Source organism: Caretta caretta, chromosome 1 (genome assembly GCF_965140235.1).
Source record: "Caretta caretta isolate rCarCar2 chromosome 1, rCarCar1.hap1, whole genome shotgun sequence".
In the NCBI taxonomy this organism is placed as follows: Eukaryota; Metazoa; Chordata; order Testudines; family Cheloniidae; genus Caretta; species Caretta caretta.
Window position 1 is genome coordinate 60,497,254 of NC_134206.1, and position 25,703 is coordinate 60,522,956.

Sequence of the window (25,703 nt, forward strand, 5' to 3'; positions counted from 1 at the left end):
AACCTAATCCTTCTTTGAGTTGCATGGGTGTACTGAGAGGGAGAGGGCACAAAATGCCTCTTTCTCCCACCGTGTGCCCATAAAACAATAGAACTACAGTTTGAACCGCGAGCTGAGGAGAGCATGAAGATGAAGGCCCTGTTACGACACCTGCCAGTGTATCCCACTCCAAGGGAATACGTGGAAGACCCAAGCAGGCCCTGAGGACGTATGCTGCAATGTGAAGCGTTTGCTAACTGGTGATCCAAGCTGCCTGCCATGGCAGCAGCAGCAAAGTGCTCCCAATCATGTGTTTGCCCCCAAACATCCTGAGCCATCCTGACCCCCACTTGCAGGATGGCTTTGAGGATTCCTGAGTGTCCAGCATAATTCTGTTCTGTCCCTCCACAGAGTAATTAAGGCAAGTGAGGACGGGATTTAGGTATCAAAAGTATTCACCAGCCTTGACAAGCATTTTGGGCAGGACTTATCAAAACAGCACAGTTTGGTAACAAATCAATATGGATTTACATCTATAGCAGGGGTGGCCAACCTGACACTGAGAAGGAGCCAGAATTTACCAATGTACATTGCCAAAGAGCCACAGTAATATGTCAGGAGCCCCGCAGTGAGCTCCCCGCACCCTGCTCCCAGCGCTTCCCATCCACCGGCAGCCCCACCGATCAGCGCCTCCCCCTCTTTCCCCGCACCTCCCGATCAGCTGTTTCATGGCGTGCAGGAGGCTCGGAGGGGGAGTGGGAGGAGCGAGGGCATGGCAGGCTCAGGGGAGGGGGCAGGAAGGGGTGGAGTGCAGGCAAGGCCTGTGGCAGAGCCAGGGGTTGAGCAGTGAGCCCCCCTGGCACATTGGAAAGTTGGCACCTGTAGCTCCAGCCCCGGAGTCGGTGCCTATACAAGGAGCCGCATGTGGCTCCGGAGCCACAGGTTGGCCACCTCTGATCTATAGGATCAAAAAAGGTTACCTCTTAGTTACACTCCTGGATACAGATGGAAACCGTGTTGTAAATTATGAAGAATGATGCAGTGACTTCGTGTCATGCTGTTCATTCCAACTTCTAAGTGAAATTGCTTTGAACTTCTGACTCTTAAAAATAAAAGGCACAAACTAATAACATGCATTTTCCTGCAGACTTCTGATTCAAAGAAGTAAAAATGGCGTCAACAACACACATCTCAGAGGAAGAGATGACAGACTTAAGAGAGGCTTTCAACAAAGTCGGTGAGTACAGTTAGCATGTAACATACGACACGAGGTAAAGTTGTATTCTATCCCGCTGTACTGGCCAGCTTCAGTTAATGAGCCATGCTTCAGTACTGTCATACTGTGAAATGGAAACTATATGAAGTAATGTTCATACAGCTGCAGTCCTTTTCAAATAAAACCACTTTAGCCTGCAGTCGCTTTCTGGAAGTACAGTATTGGCATTCCTTTGCTGGATGAAGACTGCACTTGTCCTTGTTGAACCTCATCAGATTTCTTTTGGCCCAATCCTCTAATTTGTCTAGGTCCAATCCTCTAATTTGTCTAAGAAGCAGCCTCAAATGTAAATCCTATGTGGCTTTGCTGCACATGACATGGTCAATTTCCAGCTCAACTCAGGAAATCACAACATCTACTTCTTTGAAATCTCTCTTTGGGCAAATGAAGACTACAAAACAACATTTGGGACAATAATATATATACTGAGAGCATAGGAGAGTTTATTACAAATAACAAGTTGCTAGCATTTTCATATGTCAAAGAAAAAATCTGTCTACATGACATCTAAATAGTTTCAAAATATAAATCCCCTCATTAAAAATTCTTTACAAATCACAATAGGCTGTGGTACAACTGAGGTAGAATGTTTCATTTTAAATTCCATACAGTTCTGCATTTTGATGCTATGGGTTGCTGATAGCTAAACATTTGTATGTACAGGACCCTCACCAATATCCAAAGCAAAATGAGAAGCAATGAAATAATGGGACAATATTGGAATAATCATACTTCTGTTATTATTTGCCTGCTACTGTTACACGTAACATGCAAGGATACTGTCATGGAAAGAGATTAGAGAAATAAAATTATTTTACTAATTTTTTCTCATTTGCGTAATTTGCGCATTTGAGAGCAATTTGTGAATAGTCATTTTGCGTATTTTCAGAAATGCTCCTACAGACAGGGTAATCTCTGCCTAACTCACACTCTCATTTTAGCCCTTAATAAAAGAATGCAGTAGGAGAAGGCTAATAACTTTTGGTTTTGAGTTTGTTTTTGTTTATTTTGTAAAACCATTAATTCAGGTTAAATTTAATAAATTCAAACTATGAATACATCCACATATCGCGCTGTAACATACTGTAACATATATCCAACTAACATACAGATTCTTCCTTCTTTTTTTGTTTCATGGTCATTATAAACTTTCCTTGGGATTGAAAAGGTCACTGCAGTTGTTAAAAACAATTTACTATATTTTTGTTATAAGATTAAAAAAATCATTACACATAATTCATATTTCCTGAAAAAAACCTTTTCTGTGCAGACAGGTTCATTAAGCTGTTTTTTCCTTTACAGACATTGATGGAAATGGTTTCATAAGCAGTTGTGAATTAACAGAGCTGTTCAAAGCAGCCAATCTGCCTCTGCCAGGATATAAAATCAGAGAAATCACTCAGAATTTGATGGCCACGGGAGATCAAAACAATGATGGCAAAATCAGCTTTGATGAATTTATTGCAGTGAGTAAAATGTTATTTTGGAGAATGTCCTCTAAAAAGAAATTCAGAAAAAAAAACAGTCTAACTTGCAAAACTAGAGCTGGTCAGAAATTTTCTGTCAAAATGATTTTTCAGTGGTAAATGCAGTTTCCGCAAGCTGGGACAAAAACAAATGTTGAAGTATTGGAGTTTCCTGCAGGATGGAAATTTCAGAATTGCACTTACCTCGGTTCAAAATGTAAACGTCTAAGGGCTTGTCTCCAGAATACAAAGACTCTGTAGATCCCTAATACGCTTTAACTTCCTATTTATTAGTTAAAATATAAAAAAGATTATAAGGTCCAATTCGGCTAAGGCAGCCACAAGTGTGAACCCTTGCTGAGAGTGCCCGTTCAAGTAATTGTTAGTATTACGGATTATTTATTTATTCGGTGCCCACATTGTTTTCAGCTCTGGAAAAGGCATGGAGGGCAGCACGGTGCCAAGAAATCTACAGCCTACGAGCTCATAGTTTTATAGCTTGCGACTTTGAAATCTCCCTATGTATTTTGAAAGGTATTCCACGGCCTGAAGAGCGCAGATGTGGCTACAACCTTTCGGAGAGCGATCAATAAAAAGGAGGGGATTTGCGCTATCGGCGGAACTTCAGAACAGTCCAGTGTTGGAACCCAACACTCTTACTCGGGTACGGAGAGTCAACGGAGATAGGTAGTAGTTGCAACCAAATGGCCCCTTGGAGATCATTTCGCACCTGCCAGTGTGAAAAGCCTTAGGAAATTGCCGTATCGATAAGGGAGACTTAGAACAGGCATATTTTGGACAAACCGTAATAAAGCTGAGGAGAAGTACGAGCAGCATTTTGGCCAAAAAATGCAACCTCCCTAATTTTAAATAATTGTTCGGTTCTCAGGTGGAGTAGAGAAGTGTCAGAAAAGGGACCAAATCACTTTTAATAAGAACTGAGATTTTCATGTCAAGAGAATTGGTAAAAGTTTTAGGCTCCAAACTGATAGATCTGACCTTGTGCTTGCAGAAGAAGAAAAGTACGCCTTTGTGAATTGGATTAACAAAGCCCTAGAGAATGACCCTGATTGCCGACACGTGCTCCCAATGAATCCAGACACTGATGACCTCTTCCTGGCGGTTGGTGATGGCATCGTGCTGTGGTAAATACCACCTATGTTTCCCTACACAGTTAGGCCCTGACCCTGTGAAAACTGATGCGTGTGCTTACCTTGAAGTACACAAGCAGTTGCGTTGCCTTTAGAGTTAGGCATGTGAGTAATTCTTGCAGGATCAGGGCCCTAGTGATTCTCTTTCTCACACATCTTTTCTCTTAAGAGATTATAAGGTTTTTTCAAACTATTGTTTATCATTGAAAAATAGATATTTTATATGTGAAAAGTGATTGTCTCTGTCCATTAGAATCAGGGGAGAAATAACGAAGCCCACAGGAATGAGCCTGAGTAGAAAATGAATAAAAACTGGGTAAGGACCTCAGAATATAGAACCCAGTGAGTTTTATATACTTATTTGCATATCTGAAATGTCCTGCATTACACAACATGGGCCAAATCCTGAAGTTCTCACTCAGTCCTTACTCATATACAATTCTTATGTAGGATTAGTTGGAGATTTAGATGAATAAGGACTTCAAGACTTGGCACAATGGACATTTTGCTGAAGATAAGAATGGAATAACTTAGTAAGGGCTTCAGGAGATGGTTCTACCTTTTCTATTAAATGAGACTGAAACACAACCAACCTGCCTAAATGTGAAGGACTCTGAGCAGCCCAAGACTTTGCAACTTACTATGGAAGAACTATATTGTTAGATACAAAGAGAAAATCCCATGTCAAGCATGCCCAGTAAACACATGAACGTGTAGGTCTTTTTCTTATGGACTATGTTTTGTAATAGTAATAAGAAACTTGAGACAGGGCATTTCTAGGGGGTTCCTATCTAGATGCATGCAAAATATTTGTGATGCAAAAATTATGGTTTTCATATTTTATTATGAACATGAAATTCTGCTGAAGTCTGCCTATTTTTTGAGCAAAATTGAGACCATTTTTGTACAGACTGGTTCATTTTTGAGTGAAGATGGATGGCTTTGTGTCAAAAATGTGTGTAAATCTGAGGATTTGTTTGCAGTTGTGGACAATGAAAATAGCTATTTTTTCAAATTTTGCATAAAGTCTTTGGAGGTAGAGGGTGAAAAGCAACGTGAAACAGTGAATCTTTTGACATGAATTTCCACAAAATTAACATTTTGAATTTCACACAGGTATACTTTATTGCTCTTTTTGGCCACTATTCAATATATCTGTCTGTCACCTTCCATTCCTCCACTGGTTAGGAAAAAGCTGTGCTAAAATATTGCAGTACATGTGTGTATGTGTCTGTGTCTGTGTCTGTCTGTGTGTGTGTGTGGGGGGGGGGGGGAGGAGACTATCTACTGGTGTTCCTGGACTTTTTAATACACTAAGCAAGGTCCTGTGGTCAATTCAGTCTCTGGATATTTGATCAACATGCCACACTTTGCACTGATTAGATCTCAGCTGGAGTATTGTGTCCAGTTCCAGGTGCCACATTTCAGGAAAGATGTGGACAAATTGGAGAAAGTCCAGAGAAGAGCAACAAAAATGATTAAAGGTCTTGAAAACATGACCTGTGAAGGAAGATTGAAAAAATTGGGTTTGTTTAGTCTGGAGAAGAGAAGACTGAGAGGGGACATAACAGTTTTCAAGTACATAAAAGGTTATTACAAGGAAGAGAGAGAAAAATTTGTACTCCTTAATCTCTGAATATAGGACAAGAAGCAATGGGCTTAAATTGCAGCAAGGGAGGTTTAGGTTCAACATCACGAAAAATGTCCTAGCTGTCAGGGTGGTTAAGCACTGGAATAAATTGCCCAGGGAGGTTGTGGAGTTTCCATCATTGGAGATTTTTAAGAGCAGGTTGGACAAACACCTGTCAGGGATGGTCTAGAATAGATAATACTTAGTCCTGCCCTGAGTGCAGGGGACTGGATTAGATGACCTCTTCAGGTCCCTTTCACTCCTACAATTCTATGATATTATGATGAAGGTTCAAAATGACTTTGGTGTAGGCATAATGACGTATTTCTCACTTGTGTTTATTCTTTAATTTACAGTAAAATGATCAACTTTTCAGTGCCAGATACAATTGATGAAAGAACAATCAACAAAAAGAAGCTCACTCCATTCACTATACAGGTACTGAAACATCAAGTATAAATGCTGAGTCGCTGTTATGTAATTAATTAGGTGTAATACTATACATTTCATAGCTCTGCACAATGCAGCCAGACACAGTTTGTGGCAAAGTAGGGTACTCAGGCTGCAATTCTGCAAATATTTACATCCATGCTTAATTTTGAACTTGAGAATCATCCCATTGAAATCAATGGGACTACTCATGTGCTTATAATTAAGCCAGGGTATAAATCTTAGGATCTAAGTGATAGGTGCCTAATGAATCTCCTTCCTTAGAAGTTTTTAAGGTCAGGCTTGACAAAGCCCTGGCTGGGATGATTTAATTGGGGATTGGTCCTGCTTTGAGCAGGGGGTTGGACTAGATGACCTCCTGAGGTCCCTTCCAACCCTGATATTCTATGATTCTATGAATACTACAGATGGGATGAGATGAAGACAATGACAAATTCAAATGTGGGTTAACTGCTAGAATACTAAATGCAGGTGAAAGTAAACACTTACCGGTATGGTAGGGGCAGGGCCTCGGGCGGAAGGGGCGGGGCTAGGGAGTCAGCCTCCCCCAGCCAGCCCATCCATGCTGCCTGGCCTGCACCGCCCGGGGCTCCCGTGGAGGGGGGAGGGGGAGCAAAAGGGGCAACAAGGTTAAAGCGCGGCCATGGCCGCGCTTTAAGCAGTGTCCTTTGCTGCGGCAGCACTTTAGCGTTGCTGACCCTTTTGTGCCACCCACCCCGTCGTCAGCCCTGCCGGTAGGGTCCATAACAGTTTGTTACAGCAGGACCCCTGACGGGGGGGGGGGAAGGGGCAGCGACGTTAAAGCGCTACCCCAGCAGTGCTTTAATGTCAGCTGCGTACAGGCCAGTCCTGGCAGCCACTTTTTACTGGTACGCCGTACAGACCCATACTGTCTGACTTTCACCCCTGACTAAATGACAGCTGAGTACTGAGATTAAGTGACTTGCCCATGGGTCACACAGGAATTCTGTGGCAGAGCCAGAAACTGAACCCACATCTCTTGAGTTCCAGTCTAGTGCCTTAATCAAAAGGCCATCCTTGCTCTAGAAAATACCACATATGTGAAAGATGGCTGAGTTAACGCTGTTGGGCCCTTAGCGTTTGCATTTTCTTTTGTGATTTTTATCTGTTCAACCGGCATGTTGGATTCATTTTGTAATGTGCATTGCGTGCGTGTGTGCACACCTTCATTATTTAAAGATGAACTGGAAAACAAAATTCTACCTGCCAAGATCTAAATTCAAGTTTATTCTGTTTCCCTTACAACAGTATGTAGAGATACATCATTCTATACAGTGTATATATGTACCTCTGTACCAGTATATAAATAGATATCTACTATATATGTACACATAACCCACTGTAGCCTTCAGTTACTCTGATTAAATGGAACATTAGCCAGGCTCAAGTAAGCTTAGAAGCCATTAAATTGGGTTTCTGGGCTGCAGTCCACATTTTTTCAGTTTTAATCCTCTTGGTCAGCAGCACATCTTACTGATGCAGCACAGATCAATCCCTGTCAGATTTAGATATGATTTAATCAATATAACGTATGCTTTAACTTAACCCTTTTACAACTGTCAAATAAAGAGAGGGGGATTCTTTTTAAATGCTATAAATTTTTCAGTTTATGACAATTTACGCTTTGTGTCCCGGTGTATTTTCTACCTAATCGAATGTACCTCTCACACTCATGGTGGTGAAATCCATATGATAAATTGCAGAGCCAGAAAACAAATGGCATTTGTCATGCACCTTTGCCTGCCTCACCTGCCCTCTGCCCACTAGTCCATCTCCCCAGGGACTTATTTGAACAACCCAAACCGTTGAGCAGATTCAAACTGCCCCTTTGAAAAAAGAAAAGAAAAAAAAAGCCACCTGCCTGAAATGTTTCTTCTTTTCACCCCACCATCTTGATATATGGAAGCTCCTTTTTCCACCCCACACGCCTCAAAATATGGATTTTCTCTCTCATCCCATATTCCACTGGTGTAAACACCAGAATGAGCAATATCCAGAACAGGACAAGTGTGGGGCTTAAGGTCCAATGTCTTGTAATACTTCAGGAGAAGAAATGGAAGCTTTTCCATGTTGCAAAGGAGAGGTTCCCTGTTCTGCAGAAGGGCACAGGACTTGCTTTTACTCCTGGGAGTTCTGAGCTATCACACCCTAAGCCCTGATCTGAAAATTGTTATATCTAATTTTGCTCACTGTATTTCCACTGAGTTCCCCTCACCACCTGCTCTTTAGTTCTCCTCCTCCCTCCCCTCCACTATTTAGTTATTGCCAAATAAGAAAACTCTCTCTCTCTCTTTCTTCAGGAAAATTTGAACCTTGCCTTGAACTCTGCCTCAGCCATCGGGTGCCATGTTGTTAACATTGGGGCTGAAGACTTAAAAGAGGGGAAACCTTACCTGGTCTTGGGCCTCTTATGGCAAGTTATCAAAATTGGCTTGTTTGCCGACATTGAGCTCAGCAGAAATGAAGGTACATGCGGTGCACTCTCTCAAACCACTGCTCTCATCTTTAGAAGAGTTATTTCAACGAGTCCTGTGGACTCTTAGGGCTTGTCTCCACTTACTGGGGGAATCGACGCACGGTGATCGATCCACCGGGGGTCAATTTAGTGGGTCTTACCTGCTAAATCGACCACCGATCACTCTCCTGTCGACTCTGGTACTCCACCAGAATGAGAAGCATAAGGTACTCCAGTCAATCCAGCAGGTATAGACACTGCAATAACTCGACCTAAGGTATGTTGACTCCAGCTACACTGTTCACGTAGCTGGAGTTGTGTAACTTAAGTCGACTTAGCCCTGTAGTGTAGACCTGCCCTTAGTCAAGTCTTCATTGCCTCTCTTCTTCACTACTCTGCTTCCCCCAGTTCTAGTCTCCATAAGCCCAGAGGCCCCATACTTTCAGTCCAACCAAAATGTGCATCCTTGTCTCCTTACCTACACCTGGAATCAGGAGCACATCATGCCACACTCAGGAAGCCTTGCTGGTTTCCTGTACTTCTCAGAATCCAGAGCCAAATCTCCCTTCTCTTAAAAATTCTGTGTGAACTTGCCTCAGCATGACACATGCACACTGCTCTCCATATTTTTTCCTGCTGCTTCTTTCCCTTCTCCCCTGGATGTGTTGCCCAGTTATCAGCACTTCTTATAGCCCCCCTCCCCCTCACCGCCTCTGCCGTCTCCCTTGAACATATTGCTCGCCTTCTTCATTCTCCCCTGCACACTGCTGTCCTGCTGAGTGCTGGCAGCCCCACTGACATCTCCAGTTGCAGAGAATGGCTCCATTTTCCTCTCTTTCACTTATTATATATAGTGATGGTATCTAGAAAAGGCAGCAAAGCTCACTCCTCTTCCTTGTTCCCAGCTGTTTTTAAAGGCCTCCAGGCTCTCCTGGCAATGAAGAACCTGGCCACTTGTAGAAACAGCTGGAAACAAGGAGGGAGCCAGCCCCAGGTGACCAGCCAGCTCTGTAAATCACCAGCCATTGCTCCAGGAACTATCAGTGACCCATAAACCATAGCTGGGAACTGCTGGAGTATTCATTCCCTACTTTCTAAACTGCCTTGCTCTCCATACTGATGCTCTTCATTCTTCCTGAAGCTTAGCCTTTGACAACAGTTCACCGCTTCACCGCTGACCGGCCACATCTGTAGATGTTACATACATGAGACAATACACTGTAAGCTACAGATGTTACTTTTCTTTGCACTTTTAGTGTGTAAAAAGCTGGAAAGCATTCTGTATCACTTGTGAATGAACAATGCTCTAATACATTGTGTTGTATTTTTTGTCTATGTAAAATGTAGCTCCTTAACATAAAATGAAAACCAAACGCATTTGAGAATGTATGGCATGTGAAATAGAAAAACAAAATTAAAAAGCCAAAATGTAACTCTGCCAGTAGAATAACATTTTTTATTTGAGCACGGCAGGAGGAAGCTGGGTTTGCAATTCTGCGATGCTGCAGTTATGCAAAACACTGCCCAGAACAGAGCAAAATGGCTGTAACATCTCTAACATCAAATTAAATCCTTAACAATAAAATAACTGCAGACTCAGGTGACAGCTTTCGTTTTACTTGAGCCTCTCAAATATATAAACACACTGATCTCCCACATTTTCTTCGGTGGGAGAAGGATCAGGCCCTTGCTCAGTAAAGGCAGTTAAGAAGGATAAGTTAAGAGCACAGATATTCCTGTGCATGGTGTTTATTTTTCTTTCAATTTTGTGCTTGCCCAGCTCTGATTGCCCTTCTGCGTGAAGGAGAGAGTCTAGAGGATCTGATGAAATTATCCCCAGAGGAACTGCTGCTGAGGTGGGCTAACTATCACCTGGAGAACGCTGGGTGCAACAAAATCAATAACTTCAGCACAGACATCAAGGTATGAGAAACACTGATCAGCTACAGCAAAAATAACAACCCCAAACTTCAGCTTTCTCCTCTGGATGAGCTTGTTCACCTGGAGGTGATGGCTTAGGCCCCAATCCTGAAAACACGTATGTGTGTGCTTAACTTTAAGCTTGTAAATAGTCCCATTCAATTCAATAGGACTACTCACATGATTAAAGTTAACCACGTAGGTAGGGTGTTTCCAGGGTTAGGGCCTTAGGGTATGTCTACACTGCAGCTGGGGATGAGCCTCCCAGTCTGGGGTAGACAGAGTTGTGTTGGCAGCACTCGCATTAGCATGCGAAAAATAGCAATCTGGCTGTTGAAACACAGATGGAGGCTTGGGCTAGCCACCCAATAACAAATAAGAGTGGGAAGAAAATATGAAAGATTTTGAGCCCAATTCTGCAGTCACCTCATGCATAAAATTTCCACTGAACTTAATAGATTTTTTTGAACTCAATAGATATTTTGCCTGGAGAAGGGCTGTGGGATCCTCACCCTTACATAGGCAAGCTGGAGAGTTATCGAATGTAGCTAATTAAATCTAAACTATGATTTATGTCACATCAATGTTGGAAAATATAAAGTAACATTGACTTCAACAGGGCCAGGATTTCAGCCGATGTAATTATTTACTACTTCTAATCAGCTTTGCCTCTTTTGTAAATACATATGTATACAATGAATGTATGCTTACAAGGAAGCATTTGGGTAGAAATCTGGAAACTTCAGTGGAATCACTTGTGCAAATGAAGACAAATCTCGGCAGTAAAGGTTTGCATGATATCACCTGGAGCCTTTTCCCATGTATCTAAATAGTAACAATTTCTTGGGTTTTTTTTTTTTTAATCTGAATCTTTATTTGAAGGGTTGCATTTATGTTTAAGATGATTTCTGATGTGAGGTTAATTTTTTGTACACATGGAACCAACACTATGCTTTATAAAACATGAAAGTAAACAGCATGTGAAATCTTTGTCTTGTTCTAGCCTTTTTCTGGAAAAATACTTGTTAACTGGTGTCAGCTTTAATATCTGTCCTTGAAAACTTTACTTTCTACTTTGTGACCAATTCAATGTTTCTTTAAACTCTGCTTTAAACTTCTGTCTGTTCTTTTACTAAACCTTTAGCTGACTGACTTCTACAGCCTTATAAAGGTATATTTTTCATATCTCTAATTTAATATGTTCATATTAAATCCATTCTATCCTTTTTTCATAAATGCAACATGTAGTATTGTGTTTAATGCTTCCAGCTTTTCCATATTTCACATTTGAATTATTTTATAAAACAAACAGATATGCAAACCAGAAGGCATACATGGAAACTGTTAAATGCTTTCAGTTTATTTAATTTAATTATGTTGTCAAATGGTTGATGTAATAAAAACAAAGCATGCTTGCTCATTGTTCATGGGAAGTATTGGCATGCAAAACCTGGCTTTCGATGTAACTTTCCACCCCTTTAATTTCTTGGTCTGTTGCAGGACTCCAAAGCTTATTACCATTTGCTGGACCAAGTTGCCCCAAAGGGAAATGAAGAAGGTATTCCAGCTATTGCTATTGACATGACAGGATTAAGGGTAAGACGATATACACTAACATTTTTATGACGGTTATCTATAGAACCTAGGAAACATTGAGATGCACTGTAATACCTAAACAAGCAAACGAGGTTTACCATTGGAGTGTAATCCTCCATTCAAAAACCAAAAATGCAGAATTAAATTGATATGTTTTAGGTTAGATTGTACTAATGATAACAAACTATCATCCAGCATGAGTTATCACAGAAGCTTTAAAAGCCAACGAACCAGTTAGACACATTAGCAATACTTAACCAATATATGTTTACGGACATTTTTCTGGGTTATTTCTCAAGCTTATCCTATGTGATAAGATTTATCTTAAACATGCATTTTAATGTTGCATAGTGTAGCACATTGATGTTAGGTAAAAGCAAATTTGCAGATATTGACGTGATTTATAATGTGGAAAAGGAAAATGTTATGGATTTAAACAAGAATGTGTTGTAGTTTTTATAGCAGCAGTATGCAAAGAGACAGTACGTACATGTGTATTATGAGTGTGATATTTCAGTGCTATTGGATGTCAACATATTTTCATGTTTTTGCTGACTGAGGTGTTTGATATCTCTTAGGAGAAGGATGACATCCAGAGGGCAGAGTGCATGTTGCAGCAAGCAGAGAGATTGGGCTGCCGGCAGTTTGTTACTGCTACAGATGTAGTCCGTGGCAACCCCAAATTAAACTTGGCTTTCATTGCCAACCTATTTAACAGATATCCTGCCCTCCAAAAACCAGAGAACCAGGACATTGACTGGAGTTCTATTGAAGGTAAGGAAAATACAAATAAGAAGTGGCATCCAACTGAGTCCTCTGACTTTTAACATGTAACTGAGACCTGGTTGGGTAATTCAGATGTTAGCTCAACTTTCTTGTGACATGTACTTAGTGCAACATTAGCCAAGGCAGGTTTGAGGATGGGATATTGCAGTATGTTACTTGCATGTGGCTTCAGAATATAGTTGATTCCCTTCACTGTAGGTGGATTTGTTTGAATGCATTATGGCTTTATGTCTCCTTCGTTTGTCTAGACTAGGATTCATAGTCCTGTTTAAATTAGAGTTAATTGACTAGGGAGGTTGTGGAATCTCCATCATTGGAGATTTTTAAGAGCAGGTTAGACAAACACCTGTCAGGGATGGTCTAGATCAGGGATCTCAAACTCAAATGACCACAAGGGCCACATGAGGACTAGTACATAGGCCCGAGGGCCGTATCATTGACACCCCCCACTGCTGCCCCCGGCCCTGTCCCCACTCCACCCCTTCTATGAGGCCCCGCCCCTGCCCCACCTCTTCCCACCCCTTCCCCACCCTCATTCCAACCCCTTCCCCAAAGTCCCCACCTGAACTCCACCCCCTCCCTGTCCCTATTCCAACCCCTTCCCCAAATCCCTGCCCTGCCCCCCTCTTCTCCGCCTCCTCCCCTGAGTGCACGGCTCCCTGCTCCTCCCCACTCCCTCCTGGAAAGTGCTAAGTGCCGCCAAACAGTTGTTTGGTGGTGGGAAGCGCCTGGAGGTAGGCAGAGGAGCCGGGACACAGCGTGCTGGGAGGGACGGGGATGGCGGGTGAGGGGAGCTTGGTGGCCGCAGGAAATAACTCAGGGTGGGAGGGGCAGTGAGCTTGGCGGGCCGCAGCAAATAACTCCGCGGGCCGAGTGTTTGAGACCCCTTGTCTAGAAAATACTTAGTCCTGCCATGAGTGCAGGCGACTGGACTAGATGACCTCTCAAGGTCCCTTCCAGTCCTATGATTCTATGATTACCAGTTAACCTAAGTTAACAAACACAATTGCAAATGCTACTCTAGGCACTCCACAAATGATTGTTCCAGTTTTGTGTCCTGGAACAAACATTTATGGGATGTCTGGACTAGCATTTACAATTGTATTTGTCAATTAACTTGATTTAACTAACAAACAGTTATGTTAAAACAAGAGCAAAAACTCTAGTCTAGACAAATCTCTTATGGAGTTATTATAAGAAAGGCACAGTTCGCTTTGTTGCACATCATGTCTCCTTTCTGAGCTAAGTGAGTTCTTGTCTTCTGTGGCACTTGAGCCACCTAAGCTTATTGACTTGAATGATTTCAATATCTGTGTGGCTTATAGTTATTGTGAGCTGACCTTAGTTATTTTATCCACTATGACAACTTGGAAATGTCCATTATAAACTTATTTCCTTTGTATGTAAACCTCCTAAAAAATTGTGTTTGGACTGAAACTTCCTGCTTGGTCTCAGCCCAAAGTTGAATTTTTTTGGGAAGAGGTTCTGCTTGGACATTTTTAAGTTAAATGAGCAGAAAAAAAGTATAATTTTCCCTCTTTGCTAATATTTTAGAGACGTTTTCTGTGCACAAATAACTCTCAAACCTCTGAATGCAAAACTTTAAACTTTGCATGTGTCTAGACATCAATCAGCAACAGTCACTGATAGCTTTCCGAAGAATTCTAAAATATAGGTAAATTATAATCAATGAAAAGCAGGCTTTTGCACATGCTTAGTGTGACACTTCTCTTAAATATTGTTGTGTAGCTGACAACAACAACAACTAAGGAGTCCTTAAATGCAATTTCACCAGTCTACAGTAGCAGCGTGGTTTTGCAAAGTGCTCATCTTTCTAGCCCAATGCAGCAAAATACCTAAATCATGTGCTCAGAACTAAGCATAAGTATATGCATTTCTTCACACACTGCACAGTCAACCTGTGGAATTCTTTGACAGAGGATGCTGTGAAGGCCAAGACAATAACAGGTTAAAAAAAGAACTAGATAAATTCATGGAGGATAGGTCCATCAATGGCTATTAGCCAGGATGGGCAGGGATTCAAAACCATGTTCTGAAGTGTTCCTAGCCTCTGTTTGCCAGAAGCTGGGAATGGGCAACATGGGATGGATCACTTGATGATAACCTGTTTTGTTCATTCCCTCGGAAGCACCTGGCATTGGCCAATGTCGGAAGACAGGACGCTGAGCTAGATGGACCATTGGTCCGACCCAGTATGGCCGGCTCTTATGTTCTTATGAATAGTCCTATTGAAGTCAGTGAGATTTTTGTGTGTGCTTAAAGTTAAGTAAATGCTTTGCTGGATTGAGGAAGAATGCTCAGCTCCATACAAGATAAATCTCTTATGTGGTGTGACTGCAGATGGCAACCCTTCATAAATCTGTATTTTTGATTGCTTCTAACTTTCTCACAAAGCTCATGCTGAAATGTCTCATGACTCAACACAGACTAAAGTTGAATTTCTTAAGTAAGTTTGAGAACAATCTGCTCAAATATGACAGTGCATATAGTATGTACAGAACATTACCTACTGTTTTGTATTTTTGTATTTCACTGCCTGTTGATATCTCATTCTACATGTCATTTTAGTATACAGTAAAATCTGTGTTTATATTTTCCTTGTTGTAAAAAGTTTGTTTCACTGAAGTCTTGTCTTGAGGATCTGTTGATTGATATTTTATTATTTTAGGTGAAACAAGGGAAGAGAGGACATTTAGGAACTGGATGAACTCCTTGGGCGTTAGTCCACGTGTCAATCATTTATATAGGTAAGGAAAGTTATCCTTCCTTTAGATGACTAATGTGATCTACGTCTTAAGAAAAAAATGTTTCTAGAAAACATGAACACATTGCTAGTCCTTATGAAAACAGACGCCTCCGTTTCATTCTTTAGGAAAATGTGATCGTTCTAGTAATGGTTAAATAGGATACCTTGCTCACATTATAAGGCACAATATGTTTCCATTGTTTCAGTGACCTGTCAGATGCCATGGTTATCTTCCAGCTTTATGAAAAGATTAAAGTGCCGGTAGACTGGAACAGAGTGAACAAACCACCATACCCTAAGCTGGGTGGTAACATGAAGAAGGTAAAAAAAATGGCATGGTTCTTATGAGGATATCTATTCCATTTCAGAGTAACAGCCGTGTTAGTCTGTATTCGCAAAAAGAAAAGGAGTACTTGTGGCACCTTAGAGACTAACCAATTTATTTGAGCATAAGCTTTCATGAGTATCTGATGAAGTGAGCTGTAGCTCACAAAAGCTTATGCTCAAATAAATTGGTTAGTCTCTAAGGTGCCACAAGTACTCCTTTTCTTATTCCATTTCATCTACACTACTGCTTAAGTTGATGTAAATTACATTGCTGGGGGGGGGTGTGAAAAAAGCGTACATCAAACCTAATGCTTCCACCTCTTGGGGAGGTGGAGTACTAAAGTCGATGGGAGAGCGATCTTCCATTGACTTATCACGTCTTCACCAGACTCACAAAATTGACACCACTGCATTGATTTAGTGGGCCAGTGTAGACAAGCCCATAGAGAGAAATGGAACCATACATCCCTCCACTCATTACATATTGACTATGCACATGTTCGAAAATGAAACTGAGTCCTTAATCAACAAATTACAAAGTGTAAAGTATGATTTGCCTTTGTTACTGTGAGTTACATTTTCAAAGTGTTCTCAATCTGACCTCCTTTTGTGTGTATGTAATTTTGCACCTGCAGACACAAGCATTTGTATTCTTTCAAATGCAAACAATAGCATGTAGCATCTGCATGTGACAGATGATTGTGCTTAAAAATGTCTGTGTAGGGACTTGCATGTGCCAGCAGACATTGTTCTCAAGTCATAAGTAGATCCAACCAAATTATAGTTTTATAGTCTAATCAGTGTCTATTTTCCATGAGTTTTCTAATAAACTCAACAATGTTTCACCAGCTGGATGGATGGTCAAACATCATTTTTGATATCAAGATACTTGACATTTTTCTATCAATCTTTAAAAATGTATTAGTGAATAATTTTTCCCACTATCCAATTCGCTCTAATCACAAGTCCCGATTTATGTCCATGATGAGTCATGTGACACCCACATTCATTCCAGCCCTCCAGATCACCTCCTACCACATGTAAGAAATAAGAAGATTTTAAACATTCCTGACATAGATACCTGACAAGCTGGCTAAGAGTTCCCCTCTGAATCTCCACTAACTACTCAGCTTTCTCCCAGCTACCTCAGTGAGGAATTTTGGTCCGGAACATTCCCATACTATTTGTGAGTGAAACAGCACAAGATGATTAAAAGACCTGAAACATTAAGTCTTAGGGACTGAAAACCACAGTTATTGTCCCACACAATCACTCTGCGCTGCTGGAGGTGGGCATGATTGCACAGTGCTGTACACTGTGTCTCCATATTTCCTGGTCTGTGTGATGGCATTTAGGCTCTGATGATATACAATAGCATTTCTATGTTAGATTTGTCTAAGGTGCCTATCCCCATAGTATCTAAGGGCCAGATGCTAAATATGGCCAGACCCCTGTACCCACATTGGATGGAGCTGCCTGCCTGGATCCTTTGGCAGGATCTGGCCTAAGTTCCCTGTAACAATTAAAGATAGCAGGAATGCCCTGAACAGCAACTTTGTCACATTTCCGAAGCACACTAATTGACTCTGTCATTAACAGCTTGAAAACTGCAACTACGCAGTGGATCTGGGAAAGAATCAAGCCAAGTTTTCCCTCGTTGGAATTGCTGGGCAGGATCTCAATGAAGGAAATCGCACACTAACCCTTGCCTTGATCTGGCAGTTAATGAGAAGGTACGCTCGTTGAACATATACAGACTGCTGTTCTGGTACGGAGAGATTCCATGGAAATGGAGTGCCAGCACTCACCAGTGAACAGGAGGATCAATACCATTATTATTATTATTATTCCTATTGTCTGTATCGCACCATAAGTGTTCATTGCCCTTCACAGACAATAATTAAAAGGCAGGTCTTTGCACCAAGAAAGGAGAGATAGAAAACATTGGAAGGTCAAGGGCTGAAACAGTAGTTAGAAGTCCTGATCTTTGCTTTCTGTTATGGAAACACCTTGTTAGATCCTTTAGGGATGTCGTGGATTTTCCATCCCTTACAGTTTGTAAGTCAAGACTGGGTGTCTTTCTAAAAGGTAGGCTCTAGCTCAAACTGAAGCATTTGGCTTGATGCAGGAATCTCAGGGTGAGATTCTACGGCCTGTGTTATGTAGCAAGTCAGACTAGATGATCACAATGGTCCTTTCTGGCCTCAAAGTCTACACATCTATTATTATTTTTAGATACTGTGGGCCTGAGTCTCCTTTACGCTACGGCCCCTTTGCACCAATCAAGCCATATAAAAGGGCCTTAACGTGGTAGTGAATGTAATTTGTACTTATTCTGAAGCCCCTTGATGCTGCCAGAGCACTGTTAAGGGGCCTTAGTGTAAATGAGACTCAGCCCTGTAGTTTGTATAAGTTAACATAACATGAGGGAACAGAATCAGTTGTGAGTGAAGACTGCAGCATTTGGCCCTAGTCAGGTTTTACAGGTACACCATGCTACAATGTCAAGCTTTTTATAAAGCATGAAGTAGTAATCAGCATTTTGTCCTCTGTGTTAAGGTACACGCTGAGTATCCTGGAAGATATTGGTGGTGGACAGAAAGTCAATGACGACATCATTGTCAACTGGGTAAACGAAACACTGACTGAAGCTGGAAAAAGTTCCGTCATCAGTAGTTTCAAGGTACAGTTTTTCATGATAAGTCTCTGTTTTGGGACCCCGGCTGGTTACATGTGTGTACTGTTGTTTATTTTTCACTGCATTTTCAAGGGATGTTCAGATCTGGGGGTTCGGTTCAGGCTCATCTCTAGTTCAAGTAGAAAAAGACTTTTTTTAAAATTACTGTGTTTATGACATTCAAAAGCTGAAGCCTTATAACCTGCTTGGATCCATCCTGAAGGGACCTTTATGCCAAGTGAGGTGACAATGAGAGTTTTAATCTCTGACCGTTATTGTCAGCCTCGCACAGCTGGAAAGTCACTTCATCAGTGAATGGGGTGGTAGTGAGCCAGTGAATGGCACAGTAATGTCTTATATAGCGCAGTTGTAGCCATGTTAGTGCCAGGATATTACAGAGACAAGGTGGGTGAGGAAATATCTTTTATTGGGCCAACTTCTGTTGGTGAGAGAGAAGAGCTTTTGAGCCACACAGACCTCTTCTTCAGGTCTGGGAGAGCAGCCTGGTGAAGCTGGGAGTTCCTTTCCCAGACCTAAAGAAGAGCTCTGTGTGGCTCAAAAGCTTGTCTCTCTCACCAACAGAAGTTGGTCCAATAAAAGATGATACCTCACACAGTGTCCTGGTATTCTGTGGTCATCATAGTTGTTCACGGCATTCAATTTTTGTGACACAAAATCATTGCCTGTAGATCAGGGGTGATGGATTCTTCCTAAAAGTGTGTGTGTGTGGCGGGGGGACAAATCCCCACGCCCTCCATGGCCCCACCCCTCCTTTTGCCTCTGAGCCCGCCCCCCCCCCAGCCAAGCCAAAAGCTGTAGCTGAGTCAGAAAGCCCGGGCCCCTCCACCTGCCCAAGGTGGGGGGGCCCAAGAGCAACCCCCAATCCATGTCCCTTCCCCCTGGGCCCTCTGTCCAGGACTGGTGGAGGTTCTGCGGCTTCCCACAGCTGCCTGTGTGGCTCTTATCCCGACTCAGCTCCCGCTTATGGGCTGGCCTGGGGGTGGGGCCTTGGGGGCTGAAGAGCTGCAGCCAGGCCATGGTAAGAGCCACCGGGGCAGCTGCGGGGAGCTGCGGACCTTCCATCTGCCCTGGGCGGACACGGGTCAGGGGCTGCTCTCGGGCCCCTCCACCTAGGGCAGGTGGAGGGTCCATGGCTCCCCCCACAGCTGCCTGGGCTCCCCAGGAAGCTCTTATCCAGGCCAGGCTCCAGCTTCTGGCCAGCTGGGGGCGGGGCCTCAGGGACCCCCATTCTGGCGCCCCTGCTATAGATACAATAACATTGTGACATGTATATTGAAATGCAGCGCCAAGATAACCATGCCGGGGTTATTGTGTGGCCATTGCAGCTACTTTTGACTCCATCTCACCTTTCTCTTCTTCTGCCCAACTCCTGCTGGACAGAATTCCTGCTGCTTGTTGCAAAGTTCTAAACAGTATGTCGTTTGAATGACCCATCCACTGTCCTTGAGCCATGATTATGGCTTTGTAGGACATATGTCAATCTGTGTTTGTGTCTAACTGTATTTTCCCTCTGTGCAGGACAGCAAAATCAGCACAAGCATGCCAGTCCTGGATCTCATTGATGCCATTCAGCCAGGTTCCATCAAATATGACCTTCTGAAAACAGAGGACTTGAATGAGGAAGAGAAACTTAATAATGCTAAGTATGTGCATGCCATGGGACACTAGGGGTTGCATTACACTATGTTTGTTCTTTTTGAAAAAAAGATACTCACACTGTCTGTTTTTAATCTGTATTTCATCTCCCCCTCCCAGCTGTTCTGTTCCTTTCACTGCGTCCTACACTTGTGTCTCTTCACATGGCCCCTTTCTCCCCCTCTCCTCATGTTCATGTTTCCCTGTTACCTACTTCTCTTCTCCTTTACATGCATCCTTGCTGTTTAGTTCTGTTCTCCTCTGCTTCCCTCAGCATATTGCCCCAGCCCTTTCTCACTCTGATGGATGGCAGCTCCAGTCCCACTGGTGAATCCAGGCCCTGAGGGCCACTCCTGTTGGCTATCCCCCTCCTCTGTAGCAGCACCCGCTGTAAAGGTAGCCAGGCTGGCTCTTCCTTCTTGCTTCCAGCTGAGTTACAGGTTTATGTTCTTTGTGGTGAAGTGCCTAGACACCAGTAGAAGTGACTGGAAAGACAGTGGAGAGCCACCACCATCTGACCAGCCTGTTCTCTGCAGGTCACCAGTGCTCCCATGGGCCTCAGGATGGGAACTGCTATACTACAGGAGTGGACTTAATCACAGATATATTTCCATTTTAAAACAAAATACTTGAAATTCAGCACTTCCTTCCCCTATCTGTCAAGTTTCTTCACCAAAGGAAAACTCCAGCTGGCAATAAAGGACCAAATTCTGCCTATGCAGCCTCACTGAAGTCAAAGTGATTGCAGCCGACATAAATCGGGGAAGAGATTGGCTGACAGTTTTTCTCTTTATGTAGCATTAATAAACTGTACTTATTTAAAACAGGAACCAAAAAGTATTCTAGGAATATCACCCTCACCTCTGACTCCTTCATCTCACAATAGATGTATGCTCTGCTGTCTCCTGTCCTTTAACCCCACCTATAACTACTGCCCAATGGATTCACTTCTTCTCTAGTGTTTGGAGGCACTCAGATATGATAGTGATGGGGGGCCATAAAAGTCCGTAGATAGAGAGAAGCTTATTGAATACTCTGCAGTTGTTGCCTCACGTACCTCTAACTCCATCTTCAGTCCCTTCTGGTTTGGCTTCCAACCTCTCTGCTCCACTGAAACTGCTCACACCAAGGTCTCTAACCTGATCCTGGCCAGATCTCAGGGTCCCTACGCTATTCGCATCTTCTTTGACCTTTCCTTCTGCTTTTGACACTGCAGATCACTCCCTCCTGCTTCCCAGATTATCCTCCCTAGACTTTTCCCAACACATGTTCTCCCTGGTCATTCTTTTTGCATGTCTTCTGATGTATCATCCTCCTCCCTTCTGCTATGTCCCATGTGAGTCCTACAGGTCTCTGTTCCCTCCTCTTCTCACTCTGCCTCCTATATCTGGGTGAACTCATCAACTCACAAAACTTTAACTACTACTATCCATATGCCAACTACTCACAAATCTGCCTTTCTACTTCTGGTCTGTCTCCCTCCGTCTAATCTTGAATCTTGGCTTCACTCTCCAATATCTGCATCTAGACATCTTGCCACCACCTTAAATTTAATATAGTTCAAACCAAACTCATGATCTTTCATCTGAAACCTTGTGCACTCTCCTGTTCTCTGTCACTGTTGAACTCACCTCCATTCTACTGTTTATATGTATGAAGCACAAGAAGTTGTTAAACAAATTAATTACTAAGGTTGCTTCTTACATTTCTTTTAATTTTTTCCACTGTAGATATGCCATCTCCATGGCAAGAAAAATTGGAGCAAGAGTCTATGCCCTTCCAGAAGACCTGGTTGAAGTAAAACCCAAAATGGTCATGACTGTGTTTGCTTGCCTTATGGGAAAAGGAATGAAGAAAGTTTAAGCCATAAAAGACTGATACTCATGACTGGTATATGCCCCCTGACTCCCTCAGACTGAATGTTCCTCATAGACTCAGATATCAAGGAAATATGCAGACTCGGTGCTTTCCAAAGCATGAATGCTAGACAAGGTTCCAAATCATATAAAAGGTGACATGCATATTCAGCAAAGCAATCTACGATGTTCTGTATGGAACAGCAATTTGCTTGATTTCTTTGCCACATTATCCCCTTTGCTAGATGTAGCCTTTTCTGCTTCCTGAATATGTTTCCAAACAACACAAGCTTTACATATGCTGATATTAATGGCTGTCAAGGTCATTGTCTGGAGGTCACCTGGCATTTTTGTTTTGGGAGCAGGATCAGGTTTACAGCTTTTTCAGGATTGTGAAATATTACATTAACTCTGTTATGGGTGTTCATGCTTGTGACAAATACTCTATGCTTTCCTTCAGCTTGTACCTGGAACTACAAAAGAGATTTCCTTAAGCCAATGCAGGTACTGCATAGTGTCCTTATCAGTGTTTATTTTTCTGCGATAGTAAAATCCACTTAGTTGGGAAACTCTTCTGGCAACACAAGTGCTAATTAAGGGCCCTATTGTGGTGCACTTATCCAGACTAAGTAGTACTTTACACAGTGAGTAGTCCCAGTGATATCAGTGGCATTACTTGCAGAATATAACATTAATCATTGAATAAAAGTCTGGCCCTCAGAGCATCCTAATTCTGTGAGACCTTCACAGCCCATGTTGTGCAAGATGATCATTCATTTTTATTTCATGACATGCTTTAAAAATAAGCACGTTACGAAGCAAGAATTAAAAATGAATTCTGTGCTAAAGAACTTAAGGAGAGGTCTACTCAAGTAGCAGCTGGGACCAGAGTGAAGTGAACATAAGGCCACATAGTGACAGATTTATTTATCAAACAATAATTCAGCCCTGCTAACAACTTCGAACAGGCTTGCAGACAATAAAAGGTATGCTACTGAACACACAAGGGGCCAGGGTCCTGATTAAGCAAGGCAGTTCAGCATGTACGTATCTTAATTAGGCACACGTTTAAGTGCTTTACTGAATTGGGGCCCATTTCCTCAACTGGGGTAAAAAAGCATAGCTCCCATTGACTTCAACAAAGCTCTGTCAGTTTATTCTAGCTGGGGATCTAGCCCTATCTGTTTAGAATAAATGAAATACATTGCACTGAATCTATTCTTTGGCATGTGGTATTCATGGTTATGCTCATTAAGTGCATTCTACTGTAGTTCAAATGCAAAAGAAGAGAGTTTTGCCTTAATGCACATTCTTTCCCCCTGCGAAATTGCCTTAATGAAGAATAAATATACAGTGATGTGAAAAGCCTCTCTAAATAAAACATTCTACAAGTCAAAATGTAAGGCTTTTCCTTTCAGTGATGTATGTGCTAATGGTGTGATAAGTACTGTATGCTTGTGCAACTGAAACATACAGATTTTAAAACAAACTCTTGGAACTCAATATATGTAGACTTGTACCCTGGACTTGTACAACATTATATAATTCACCACTCAGTACCTTCCCACCTTATGGACACTAGCCATCAACATTAATTTTACTTCTTTGTTTGTTTTATAATGGAAATATGCTGTTGGGTGTACAATATTGATTAGAAAGGATAGTTTCTGCCACCGGTATTCATCTGGAGTAGTAACTTGCTCCTGACCAGATTCTGCTCCCTTGCTCATATTGAGTACTACCTTACTCTCTGAGTGGGCCTAGTGACTTAAGTGAGATGGTTTGCCTGGTAAGGCATGGCGAAAGGATAGCAGAATCTGGTTCTTTGTGTTTAGTTCTTTTGATTGAAAAGGGAATGCTGATGGAATCAAGTGCAACTCAGTGTGGGTAAGGGTTGCAGAATATGGCCCTAACTGTATAGTAAAGATTTTGAAAGGTACATTTCATTACGTCATTATATATCCCATCATGTGATGTGTTGGTAGAGCAGAAGAACATTTTTTAATGAAGCGTTTAGGTATGATTGACATTATGAAAAACAGACCTCATCCCAGCCACTTCTGAGCAGGGAGGACAGTATTGGTCCACAGCCCCGCCTCAGGCCCCTAGTTCCCATGCAGGGAGTCAACAGAGGGTCTTATCCCACCCCCTTATTCCTCTGCACAGAAGCATAATTTGGGGAATCACCGGTTCTCAAACCCAGTCCACAGGCAACCCTGGTAGCCCAGCTGTCATCCAGCAGCATGCTAGTAGCAGCTAGTCTGAGTGATTAATGGAACCTAGACCCACCAGAGGCACCACCCACAGGAGTCCTGACTGGAGGAGTGCGCACTCCCACTGATGGGTCTGGCTGTGCTACTTAAACCAGAAAGAGGCACAGAAAATTGTCTGTGCAACTGGGTGAGTTCCTGGATGGCTGCTACACTGGACCCTGCCTTCTCACCTGACTCCCAAGCCCTGATTCCCTGCCTGGTGCCTGCTTTCTTGCTGTGTTCCTGATCCCTGCCTCTGTTCTTACACTCCAGCTCTGAACCTTGGCCCTGGTATTCAGCCTCTGACTCCAATTCTGACCTTTGGCTCTGATTCCTGGTTCTGATTCCAGCTTGATCCTTGACTCTGGCATCTGGTGTCTGCCTCTGGTTCTGACCCTAGGCTCTGTTTTCCAGCTCCTGACTCCTGCTCTGACCACTAGGTCAGACTGTCTACCTCCCGATCCCTAACAGTTTGCATGGACCTCTAGCCTCCCAGGGTCGACTCTGCTGGGAAAGATGCAAGCAGAAGAGCTCCCCCACTACATGGGTGCCAGAATCACCAAAGCAGGTAGCCTGCCATCAGGCAGACAACCAAGTGATGCAGGCCCAAATTACACAGCTGACAACCGAATACCAGATGTTACAGGAACAAGTACTTCAGCTTTGCACTGAGAAGTCTGCACTTTGGACCTGGCCTGCAGCATTGCTCTTTGATCCAGGACCTGTGATTCCCCTGTCAGAACCATCAGAGAGTCCAAGGTTTCATGAACCACTACTGCTTCTTGTTCCTACTTCACCTGCAAGTTTACTTTTCCAATAGGCCAAGGTAGGGCTGGTAATTAGCCTGTTGACTGGGGAAGCATTGGCCTAGGCCTTCCATTTACGAGAGGAGACAGTCCAGTATTAGCCAATTGGAATGCCTTCCTAGGGTCGAGCCTGACTATCTTTGACAACCCCTATCGTGCTTCCTAGGCCAAGGCTGCCCTATGGAAACTCAAGTGGGGGCAAGGCACAGCTGCCTCTTACATGGTGCATTTCTGTCAACTCCTATCAGACACTGAGTGGAACAAAGTGGCCCAGCTGTAACAAATCCGATGAGGCCTACAGGAGGAGGTTAAGGACAAGCCGGCCCAAGTAGAAACCCAACAGGTGTGGATGCCTTCATTGACCTTGCTATTTAGATAGACAATTGTTTGTGTGAGCGGCAGGAAAAGAGGGTTGTCAAGGCCACCTAGCCCATGGCCCCTGCTGTCAAACCCTGCTCAGCACACTGTGCTGATGCCAGTAGACCAGACTTGTTGGTAACTTACCCCTGAGGGAAAGGAACAATGACGACACCTCAACTTTTGCTTCTAGGCCACCCCATCTCAGAGACTCCTAGACTTTTAGGCCAGAAGGGACCATCATGATCATCTAATCTAACATCCTGCACATTGCA

The 25,703-nt window shown here is 42.8% G+C and overlaps 1 protein-coding gene across 2 annotated transcripts in view; it reads left to right on the forward strand.

The window, feature by feature from the left end:
• The window catches only part of LCP1 (lymphocyte cytosolic protein 1), a 72,357-nt gene extending 48,946 nt beyond the window's left edge, over positions 1-23,411 (forward strand). For both annotated transcript variants that reach the window (XM_075128563.1, XM_075128562.1), the window contains 15 exons: positions 1,127-1,216; positions 2,558-2,721; positions 3,256-3,385; positions 3,734-3,866; positions 5,859-5,940; positions 8,274-8,439; positions 10,209-10,351; positions 11,849-11,944; positions 12,523-12,718; positions 15,420-15,498; positions 15,704-15,818; positions 17,424-17,557; positions 18,384-18,507; positions 20,041-20,165; positions 21,888-23,411. In XM_075128563.1, coding sequence (XP_074984664.1) covers positions 1,150-1,216; positions 2,558-2,721; positions 3,256-3,385; positions 3,734-3,866; positions 5,859-5,940; positions 8,274-8,439; positions 10,209-10,351; positions 11,849-11,944; positions 12,523-12,718; positions 15,420-15,498; positions 15,704-15,818; positions 17,424-17,557; positions 18,384-18,507; positions 20,041-20,165; positions 21,888-22,020 — 1,887 coding nt within the window. In that variant the 5' untranslated portion in view covers positions 1,127-1,149 and the 3' untranslated portion in view covers positions 22,021-23,411. The remainder of the gene's footprint in view (positions 1-1,126; positions 1,217-2,557; positions 2,722-3,255; positions 3,386-3,733; positions 3,867-5,858; positions 5,941-8,273; positions 8,440-10,208; positions 10,352-11,848; positions 11,945-12,522; positions 12,719-15,419; positions 15,499-15,703; positions 15,819-17,423; positions 17,558-18,383; positions 18,508-20,040; positions 20,166-21,887) is intronic.
• Positions 23,412-25,703: the final 2,292 nt, after the last annotated feature.